The sequence below is a fragment of the Cyprinodon variegatus genome, unplaced genomic scaffold (genome assembly GCF_000732505.1).
Source record: "Cyprinodon variegatus isolate N-32 unplaced genomic scaffold, C_variegatus-1.0 Scaffold485, whole genome shotgun sequence".
Taxonomy (NCBI): Eukaryota; Metazoa; Chordata; class Actinopteri; order Cyprinodontiformes; family Cyprinodontidae; genus Cyprinodon; species Cyprinodon variegatus.
Genome location: NW_015150938.1, coordinates 90,045 through 100,992, shown reverse-complemented (window position 1 = coordinate 100,992; position 10,948 = coordinate 90,045). Strand labels below are relative to the sequence as shown.

At 38.0% G+C, this 10,948-nt stretch overlaps 3 protein-coding genes across 4 annotated transcripts in view; 1 reads left to right on the top strand and 2 right to left on the bottom strand.

The window, feature by feature from the left end:
• Positions 1-4,674, bottom strand: part of ccnc (cyclin C) — an 8,361-nt gene extending 3,687 nt beyond the window's left edge. The window contains exons 1-6 of the mRNA XM_015390066.1: positions 4,532-4,674; positions 4,093-4,199; positions 3,833-3,917; positions 2,442-2,511; positions 2,288-2,339; positions 2,140-2,195 (exon numbers count right to left, since the gene is read on the bottom strand). Coding sequence (XP_015245552.1) covers positions 2,140-2,195; positions 2,288-2,339; positions 2,442-2,511; positions 3,833-3,917; positions 4,093-4,199; positions 4,532-4,563 — 402 coding nt within the window. The 5' untranslated portion in view covers positions 4,564-4,674. The remainder of the gene's footprint in view (positions 1-2,139; positions 2,196-2,287; positions 2,340-2,441; positions 2,512-3,832; positions 3,918-4,092; positions 4,200-4,531) is intronic.
• Positions 4,675-6,292: 1,618 nt separating this feature from the next.
• On the top strand, positions 6,293-10,310 carry LOC107094471 (glial fibrillary acidic protein-like). The gene is made up of 11 exons (XM_015390072.1): positions 6,293-6,523; positions 6,662-6,827; positions 6,932-7,081; positions 7,226-7,345; positions 7,441-7,536; positions 8,270-8,404; positions 8,520-8,630; positions 9,005-9,115; positions 9,259-9,383; positions 9,493-9,756; positions 9,843-10,310. Exons 1-11 carry the CDS (start codon positions 6,333-6,335, stop codon positions 9,934-9,936), a joined length of 1,563 nt encoding a protein of 520 aa, XP_015245558.1. The 5' UTR covers positions 6,293-6,332; the 3' UTR covers positions 9,937-10,310.
• Positions 10,311-10,379: 69 nt separating this feature from the next.
• pgm3 (phosphoglucomutase 3) overlaps positions 10,380-10,948 on the bottom strand; it is an 8,342-nt gene continuing 7,773 nt past the window's right edge. The window contains exons 11-12 of one of the 2 annotated variants that reach the window (XM_015390070.1): positions 10,719-10,892; positions 10,380-10,630 (exon numbers count right to left, since the gene is read on the bottom strand). In XM_015390070.1, the coding sequence (XP_015245556.1) occupies positions 10,541-10,630; positions 10,719-10,892 (264 nt within the window). In that variant the 3' untranslated portion in view covers positions 10,380-10,540. The remainder of the gene's footprint in view (positions 10,631-10,718; positions 10,893-10,948) is intronic. The other variant, XM_015390071.1, reaches the window with a different exon arrangement.

The following is a 10,948-nucleotide window of genomic DNA, read 5'->3' as shown; positions in this document are numbered from 1 at the left end:
GTTTGAGAGGGCGGCGCTTTGTGCCGGTGTGCCTGGGTACGCGATTGTGATTGGTTGGGAGGAAGTAGTGACTAGCATAAACCTACATGCTAGGCTACAATGAGAAGGAAGGAAAACTGCGTTTCTTTTTTATCGAACTTTTATCGACCCGCTTTTTTTCTATTGCACCACACGTCTATCGATCGATATATATCGTTATTGAATTATCGCCCAGCCCTATATTACTGATTAACATCATATGTTGCACCTCTTGCCTCCATCAGTAGTTTTCGTTAACATCAGATGATTAATTTTTTTGTCAGCCTGTTTATCACATATATATTTTGATCTGAGCAAACGGCTCATCTGAGTTCAAGTAATTCTACTCCACAGCACTAGTTTTGCTGTACGCACACTGCTGGCACATTGACTCCCTTTTCCTCTCCTGTCACGAGCTTCTGTTACTGTTGGTTCTGGTTTTGAGTGTGATGAGAAAATGGCAGCGGCAGGTCAGTCTGAATCGAAGATGGAGTCATCTGTTAGAAGTATCCAAAGTATAGAGATACTTTCAGGAAGCCGGTGACAGAGTGGTTTGTACACTCAGTAAGTCTTAACTGGCTTATTGCGGGAGCACAACCACGATGCACAAGCACCTTAAAAGGAAACACAGGAGATGTTGAAGATGCTTCTTAAAAGGAAATTAGCATGTATGTTGATATGTGTTTAAACACCTAGTTAGCATGTGCTTTTTATCAATCTTGAGAAGTATGATGGCCCACTTTCTTTGGATGTTAAGTAGCCCCTCTCGACTCTTTGGTAATGTTTTTGGTAAACAACGTTGAGCAACCCTATGCAAGCGCAGTATCTATTATGCTTTTGAGACGGCACCAGACTTAAGACAGAGGGTTTATCGAATGAGCAGACACAGACAATACGAATTCAACTTTTTTTTAAACTGGTGTCACCATCTGCTAAGCCCCAGCAGTGGGGATTTCTTTTTCAAATTAGTTGTTAAGATTAGCCGACTAATCTAAAAAATAGTCGAAAGATTGGTCGTTAGAAAAACAGTCGTTAGTGGCAGCTCCAGTAATTATGAAGATTTGCATTTCTCTGAATCACGTGCTCACTTACGCACAAGTGGAGGACATCACATTTACGAGGATCCTTTACTAAAGTTAATGTTTGTTAAATCTGATGTGTTGCCTTTGTAAAAGAAAAATGTACGATAAGGAAATGTTGCACGGCTAATGTTATTGTCAGTGTTATTATTTTAATAGTGGCTATCATGGAAAAACATGAACATTAAAGAATATGACAGTCTAGAAATGCAAGACTGGAATCACCCCTGAGATTTAACTTTAAACCAAACTTGCTCCGAAACCTTCAGGAATATTTTCAGCTTGGGGTTTGAACTTCTATGTTGTTTTTAAATTCACTACATTGAGGAGCTTTTACACATCATAGTATTTTTGTCTTCTTTAAATCCTGCAAGAGTTTTTATTACATTATTTCCATCAGCTGCCTTTTTGAGAGAGTGACCTTCTAGAGATGAGAACTATTTTCTTTACCTCCAAACAGGCCCCAGACACCTGCATCGATCTCTTTTACTATGTCCATAATGTAGACAAGAAAAAATATGTTTACGTGTCACAGTCCTGTGCTAACTCATTCTGCGCTGTATGAACCACTCCCTCCTTTTGTTGTTTTAATTTATAGCTAAGGCAGCAGTTTGTCAAAACAGTGCTGCTGACGTTTTGGTAACTCCATGCTGGCTATAGAGAGGTGAACAGACCTTCGCACGAGGAGCTAAGCTTAATGAGTTTTTATCACATCAGTGCCAACATTAGCTGTGGAATGTCACGTATTGATGAATAATACCGTAGCGACACTTTGATAGAGTATAAGAGGTTCTTGGTAAGCTGCTTAAACAGTACATAAATAACACAGCAAAGGAAGCTGCTGAATGCATATTTTTGGTTCTCATCTACCATGTTGACGATAATAGAGTCATTTGAAGATTTGAGTTATGACTTAAAGAAATAAATAAAATTCTCCAGTCTGAAATACCAAATGGATATGAGCTTAAAACATCTGCAGGTTTATCAGCTACTGTTTACTCAAAGTTCTGAGATCAAATTAAGGAAGTAGTATTTTACTTACATGATTCATTCTGTAGGGAAACTCCTTTGGAAAGGCATAGGAAAACCTGGTTTTCACTGTTTGAGAAACACAGAATGTTAACAGAAATCCTCATATAAAGGAGAACACAAAACAGTTCTGTTGATCTTGATTAAACAAGGTCCCTTACAAACAGATGTTGCAGCAGAAATCAGCCTGGTGTTGGACACCACGCCAAATTCCTGGAAAAACAATGAACAGAAATAAGGCTTAGTTTTGTTTTTTTATCCTTAGGTGATAAAATAAAGAGAGCATACACTTTTTTTCCTCTGAAAAATTCTCACCTCAACTTTAGAGGCCAGAAAAACACAGGTTGGCGCCATGAGCACAGGATCTATACTTTTAAGAGAATACCTAGAAAAAAAAGAAAAAAAGAGAGAGAAAAGGAAAATAGGAGATTGCTAATGTTTCTGCCAGGCAGCAAAGACGTAAGGAACACACATTGAGCAGGGAATGGACTAAAGCAAATATGTAAGATGCTACAGATGTGGTATAATATAAAGAGCATTTAGTTACAAAGAGCAAAATTTCTGATTCTCTTCTCAAGGCTCTTTAAAAGTACAGTTGATAACCTGATAGCAATGATGTGATTTAAATTTCGCCATTCCCCGGGTTGAGTTCAAAAGAGTTATTTATATTAGGTGACAAAAGTGGGAGTTAATAGTATGTAAATACATCCTCATTTGAATATCCGTTTGTGCAATATTCATATTGCCAAGGAATAACTAAAGTGATATAACTGCATTTTATGAAGTGCAACATTACATGCTAATGTAGTGCTGCCATTTGGATAGTCTTATAACAGTAGATACTCATAATAGACACAAATAACATTAAACAGTTGAACAAGCAACAAAAAGCACAGCTAAAAAGGGGGGAAAGAACTATATATACATGAAGCTTAAGCAAAAATCTGGTAGCTTCACTTAAAACACCTGCGATGTCTCTTGATCAGCCTCAGCCCATTAACTCAATGTTTACAGTCTCCTTGAACCCCAGTTGGCTTTGGCAGATGACCGAGCCTGGTTCTGCTGGAGGTTCCTTCCTGTTAAAAGGGAGTTTTCGGCTCCACTATATGCATGCTCAGTGCAAGGGATTGTAGAGAATCAACGAGTCCTCACAATCAGCTGGTTTTCATTAGATAGAAACATTTTTGAAGAATCTGACTGTGTTCCTTATTTGAATAAATAAGAATAATACTTTTCTAACTGCAGCTTTTCTCTGAGCGAGTCTCTCGAGGTTGTAATATATTGCAGCTGATACCGCCAACATTTGTCAATATTGCAAAACTTTCTAGCATCGCGCAGCCCTACTATAGATAACAGGGGTTTTGGTATAAATACAGCAGCTTTGAGATGTTCCAAAAATCCAACAAGTGCTAAATTGGGAAGACTATGCACAATTTGTCAGCTAAGCTGCTGGGTACAGAATGTTTCAGGTAAGACAGGTTATTTTGAAGCAGTAGAAACGTATATCTATAGGATTATTCTATGTCCGGCCCGGGGTCTTCCCACATGCAATTTAAATTTTTGAGGTAAGAAAGAAAATGGGCGATTTAGGCAAGTCTTACAAGATTTTGGAATTAAGAGAAAAATGTTTTTATGAATGCACTTTCTTTAACTAGATCACATATAAGTAGTAATAAAATCGCCCCATTCTTCCTATAGAAACCTACCTGGCATAGAAGCGTTTGAAGTAGACTGTGGCAGTGGCAATGACCTGCTGTCTGAGCTTCAGATGCTCACCCAAAGCCTGGATCACTAAAAGGCAAAAGTATAAAAAAAAGAAATTGTTGCAATATCTTGGAACAAAACAAAACAAAACAAGCAAGCCTGATACAAAGGTTTCAATATGAAGAGTTAAGGAATTAAAAATAGACAGACACAGTAAAGTCATGTTATGCCTTTCCTGAACTGTTAATTGAATTGAAAATACCATTAGCGAAAAATATCTGCAGCTTCCAGTATTCCTCTTCTGTGAGGAACTTCAGATCCTTTTGGCGCTCCTTCATTAGATCCTGCTTATCCAGAACCCACTGCAGACTTTCAAAGACATATATAAAATTAATAGAATTAACATTAAAAATATTATTATTATTAACCAAGGTTAAAACTATATAAGAGACCATATAAGCCAAGCCCCCAAACAGCTCAGCGACACTACTGCCAACTTAAAAAAATATATATATATTTATGTTTAGGGCTTGAACTTGTACTCTGAGTGTTTTAATTGTTTAAAGTATTTTTTTTAACCACAGCATTAGTTTTCAAGAAATTAGCCGTCAGATTAGACGTGAAAACGGCTAGGCCTAAAAACAAAGACACTCAGCTACGAAATAAAGACGTAACATGTCAACATTTTCAGGAAAACCTACTAATGAGAACTCTGCCAGAAGTTCCCCGCCATGTCGCCAATTTTTATTAAAACTAAAAGAAAATTATAATTTATAATATCCCCCCACAAAGGAGCGCATACAACAAGGAAAGTACTCTGCTAGCTACAACGGGAGTAACATCAAATACCGTCCGGAGATCGTTTGATATATTTTTTTTAGTTCCGCCTTTATGAGAAACGTTAAAGAGCTTGAAAAGAAACTCAATATTTTAATCGTTAATTTTAAATAAATTTAATTAAATGAAATTTGGGAAATGAACAAATATATCAGTTTTAGACAATCATACTTAAGTTTAGTCGTTGTGTTATGCACCTACATGTCCAAGATAACTTAATAGAAAATAAAATAATAGTTTTTTTTTTCTATTAAGTTATCTACGCATTATTAAATGTGAATTAAATGTAACTTTGGTTTGTAAAAACAGCAGATGCCATAACGTCCTTATTTTTAAAAACAAAGAATGTTTTACAATTTAAAATCCATTATTATCTTCTAGAGTTTCCATTTGTACACTGATGAGCTCATGGACTCAAGTCTTGTGGCTTAAAACAATTTACCAGTGGGCTTGACAAATACCATAAAAGAAAAGGAATAGTTCCCATTGTGTCGCTTCTTCCCATCATGCCATACATATTACACCTCTTTTAAACTGTGCAAGACTTAAAGATAACTCCACGTCATAACTCCAGTTTGCACTTATTTCTTAGTTATATTAGATTTCATTAAGCAAGGACCAGTAGGTCTTATTTGGAAGTAGCTTTTACAAAATAATAAACAGGTTAATCATTAATTCTGACAGTTCTTTTCTCTCAACAGTTCACAGTTTATTTGTGTTATTGGATGTAAATGGTCTTGACAAAGCAATGGCTTCATGGTTTATTCAGTGACTGCAAGGCACCGAAATCATGTGGCTGTAAAGCAATCCTCTCCACCACCTTACTTGACAGTTAGTTTTATATGTTTGAGCTAATATTGGTTGTTGTTTTCCATACATCATCTCCCACTTGCTCTGTCAGGGTCGTGGTGGTGCTGGTAACTCCAGCATTTTATATCCGAAAGACTGGATACACCCTGAACAGGTGACCAGTCCATCATAGGGCAACACAAAGACACACAAGCATGCACACAACATCTCACCTAAGGACAATTAACCTAAACAGTCAGGTTTTTGGACTGTGAGAGGATGCCGGAGTACCAGGAGAGAAGAACATGGAAACTCCATGCAGAAAGACCAGTAATCAAACCCAGGGCCGTCTTGCTCCAAGGCAACAGTGCTACAAACTATGCTGTTTGTTGTTTACTTGTTTTTTTTTTCCTTTCCAAAAATATGACCTTGTGTTTCAATTCCACACATTTTCCAATAAAATTTAGCAAACAACCACCCCACTTTTTCATTAAATATGTTGATTTTTTAGGTTGCAAATGAGTTAGACTAGTTTTTCTTTACCTTAACTTTAATAAAAACATGCTTATTCTTTAACACATATTAACGCACTTAAAGAGACTTTACCCTCTACAGAGAAGTCAGAAGGATAATTTAACCCCATGACAGGTCTCTTCTGTCAACAGTCTATAGACTGTATGAATTATTTGACATGAACTTGATACATGTTTGTAGGAAGATTCAAGCATGGGTTGGGAGGGGTTCAACATATTTTTGTAGAGATGAGGTAAGGACCATGAAGGGTATAAAGAGCATTTCACTGCAGCCCTTAGAGGAAAGCGTGTGTGACCATTTTCAAGTATTCAGAAAAAGTTGTGTCTCTTAAAGATAGCCACGATGAGCCACAGCCCAGAGAGAATGTCCTCATATCGTCGTTGTTTTGAGGGCGTAAATGTTAACAAACTTCGGGTGTCTAGTCCATCTCCTACCCGACGAGAAACTCGCCACAGGTCAACCAGCTTCAACAGAAATGTGGGGTGGAAAGTAACAGGCTGCAGGACCCTCACCTACAAGCCTCGTCTGACCAGGTGGGTCTTCGTCATCATAATTCATAGCTCTGCAGAAACGGTCAATCAGTAACGACATAAAGCATTTTGTTTTTACTAAACAAAGGTAAACAAGCAGCTAGGCTAGAACCCTAACCCATCTAACACTTCCACCAGCAGCAGTGCAAGTATGGGCTCGTTGTGCTTGGATGTGTCTACTGGACATGGGCCAAGTTTGGACCTGGATGCAGCAGCAGCAGAAAACCAGGCTTTCAAGCTGACTCGCACTAATGAGAGGCAGGAAATGGTGGTCCTCAACGATCGCCTGGCATCCTACATTGAAAAGGCAAATAGAAATCTATCAATTTTACATATATGTTCATTTTTTTGTTTCAAATTTTTTATATTAATCTTTAAGTTGGTTTTTAACTACTGTTAATGCCTCTTTAGGTTAGAACTTTGGAGTCCAAGAACAAACTGCTAGAGGGTGAGATCGAGGCTTTGAAATCCACCTATGAGAGAACAGCAGGTTTGAGGAAGCTTTATTCATCACAGCTAAAGGAACTGAACAAAGAAGCGGAACAAATAAAGGAGCAGAGGGTAGGAAAAATCCGCTTCTAAACCTCAGAGAGCATAGATACATTCTTGCTTGTTCTTGTTAGTATCTTTCTTGTCATTCATTTTACTAAAATGCTTATTCAAAGCTTCTAAAAAAAATTTTTTATTTCCATACATACTTTACAGGATTTATCCTTGGCAGCCAAAGAGGAAATGTCTTGCCAGTTGGATGTGCTGAAGTCTAAATATGATGAAGCTCTTGAGTCCAGGAAGCAGATAGAGCGTCAAATCGAGACTCTGCGCCCGGTAATACATTAAGAAAGGGTTCTTTAGATGGTTTATGCCCAGCTTGGAGTAGAAATTTGTTTGAATTACCCAACATCCCAAAACTCTGCTCCAAGGATGTGGATAAAGCCACTTCAACCAGAATTAAACTGGAAAAGCAGCTGGAGAACCTGGAGGCTGAGCTGACCTTCCTGCAGGGAGTTCACAAGGAGGTAATAATACATCTGCCTGTGTAACAAACACTGGATGCATGAGTCCATAGATTAAATTTGGCACTCATCGTGTAATGAGTCACAGATGATTTATTAAATGAAAATTCCTAAAAACTGTCTCAGTCTGGTCTGAGGGAATCATCCAACCTGGGATTTATCTGGAAAGAAACATGGATCAAAGAATTAAGAACAGTTTTGGAGTGCACAAGGCATCAGTTTTCATATCACATCACCTAAACTTGTAGATTTGTCACGCTATCATAAAAGCAGGTCATTTATCAGGATTTTATTAAGACCAACATGAAGCCTTGGATAAATAGACAAAGTTTATTTATTTTACAACAGTTTTTTTTGTTTTGAAACAATAAAAGTCTAAAATTCTTGTGATTGATTATATTTTTTTCACCTTTTTGGCTCCATAGTCCATAATTACAGTCCAATAAAGCCAGTTATCTTCTTTCAACATCTTAACTGATCAACAAATCACCCCAAACTGGAAAAGTACTGTACATACAGTGGTCAGGCATACTTAGAAAATACACTGAAAATAGCTAAATCTATATTTTTCTACTCCCTCTACTTTTGGAAACAATCTTTGGCCAAACTTATAAAGCATGACAAAAGAGTCGTAAGACTCTTGAGCTACAGGTAACAGATCCCTCAACTAAAGCATTAATTGATACACAAAGTACCAAGGTCTAATTGTGATGTTATGTTTGTGATCTGCTGGAAGGAAATCGATGAGTTGATGCAGCAGATCAATTCAGCAGCTTCAAGGATGGGCTTGAACTTCAACCTCCCAGACCTTTCCTCTGCTCTCATGCAGATTCAGTCTCAGTACGACAGCATTGCTGCTAAGAATCTGCAGGTAATTCACAACAGCAACATCCTTTCCATTTTGCATTACAGCTGTCACAATAATATATCTTTGGACAAAAGTGATTACCATAAAAGATTCAGCTGCACACCATGTTTCCATCTAGGATATGGATGCATGGTATAGATCAATGTTCCAGGACATGAGTGATGCTTCATCCAAGCATGCACAAAGCATTCGGACTCTGAGAGAGGAAATTACTGCTTATAGAAAAGATGTGAGTATAACTATTTTATTCACATATTTAATCTGCAATATTTTTTTTTTCTCATTGTCTCTATGCGATCTTAAGCTTTAGCCATACCTTTTACTTTCACGCAATTTAAAAACTCTGCTAAATAACAAAACCTCACTCATTACTGGTTTTCAGTAAGTTTTGTTGTGGAAAAAATAAGCTTTTGCAAATAAACTTATTTTTCCAAATAAAAAAAAATGTGGTAAGTTTAAACCAAGTCATAATTTTTCGTGACTTTAAGCATGAATTCTTGACTGTGTTTGGGTATGAATTTGTGAAATGGTTTTGAGTGCGTTTGGCTTATAAACATCAGGACTCCTAAAAAATACTGCATATTTCTCTCTTTGCGAGCTAAGATCCTGAATAAGGAACGAGACTTGGAGTCACTGAGGGCAAGAAATGAGCATTTGGAGGCCTACATCCATGACGCTAAAGAGAAACAAACGAAGTTAAAGGAAGAATTAGAGGTAATTAACTAAAGAAACAGCTGGAACTCAGATAAAAATGCATAATTAGTCAGTTGTTGAAGATGAGATGTTTACCTCAACAAGTTTAAATTCCCATGTAACTAGGGTAAATTCAGCTCAGCTCTCTTGATCTTTCTCTACAGGAGCAGATTGAGGCAGTTAAAAAAGATCTGAAGCTGACCAAGCAGAAGACTGCTCTGCTGATGAGGGAATATCAGGACCTTCTGAATGCCAAGATGGCAATGGAGATTGAGATAACCACCTACAGGTAACCAAAGCCTTTGACAATCAGTCTCAGAAGGAAACACTGGACCAACTGGACGGCTATCATGCCAGTTGTGAATTTCTGTTTCAAAGGATTACTGACTGTTTTGCAGAAAGCTGATAGAGAGTGAGGACAGCCGTCTTAGCACCATGGTTGGGGAGCTCTCTCTGACAGGTGACCCTCAAGGAACCAACAGGAATCCCTCTGACCCTTTAGCATTAATTACACCCCCTGGAGAGTCTTTAAAACTTGAAGGCCCCAAAAACACATGTACAGGGAGCAACGACACAGCTGCAGCTTCTACTGACAACCCAGCTGGTGGAAACCTGCAGCAGGAGGCAACAGAGAAGTCTGAGAGGAAGATGCTCCTCATCAGGTAAACTGTGAGGCTGGCCCTCAGTAATGCAGCCTAATTGATAAAAATCAACCATCTTTTCATTCACGTTTGTACTTTTTACTCAGAACAGTTAAAACGGGAGAGGATACCTATGTGAGTGACACTCAGCAGTGGACCGTCACCATTTCTGGAGCTGCTGAGGACACAGATGAAGAATAGACACATCAATGTTTCCCCGCCTTTCACTAAATTTAAAAAGTTGTAGAAACCTGCGCTACAGAAAATACTGGACATCGATCTAACCTTTTACATGCATTACTGACTCCAGGTGCTTTGTTGTCTCAGCTCCTCTGCCTCTTTAGTCGCCTACTGTGTTTGACTTGTTTTTGAAAATAGCGAAATAAACACCAAGCAAAAGCATTCTTTTATTATTTTTACTTTATTATGAAAACTTGTGTTTTTTAAGTCACATGTAAACATTTGATTTGTTAAGAAGAAACCCGGTTAAAAGATGCTTAGACCCTAGAAATAAGTTCAAACACCTGATCTATTCATCATGCTGTCCATATGTACAATGTAGTGCAACCTATTATGACAGAAATCTACCTCCGTACATTAACATGTCCCTTTCAACACCACTTTCCATGTTGTGCTTATTTTTGAATCAGTTATAAAGAAAGGAATGAAGTAAAAAGTGCGGTTAAACATTATGACATAATAGCACCTCCCTGGAAAAAAATATTTAGAGAATGAAAACCCACCAAGATTTCTTCCAAAATGTTGATTTGGCAAATTCATGCAGCTACAGTGTGTGAGTCGGGTTTTAATTCAGAGGTTTAGGTTCATCTCCTACTCCCCCTGCCAGGCTATACACAGCAAGGCTGACCTCATGAGCCAGAGCATCCGCACTCTCCTAAAGCACAAAAACAAAACCTAGTTATTTAGAAAGCTCAAATTCTCTACAATGAAAAGAAAAACGTTCATAAAATAGGAATTCCTACCTGGGTTTCTGCCTCGGCATAAACTCTCACCACATCCTCGGTGCCAGAGGGCCTCACAAAGGAGCGAGCCTGTCTATACTTCTTCACTAAACCGTCAATGGCGTCCTGCAGCCCTGCTGGGGTCACCGCCCGTCTCTCTGCATCTGTTGTCTCAATGACTCTGCGGTCAGAAACCTAAAAGAATATATATACATATATATATATATACATATATATATATATACATATAT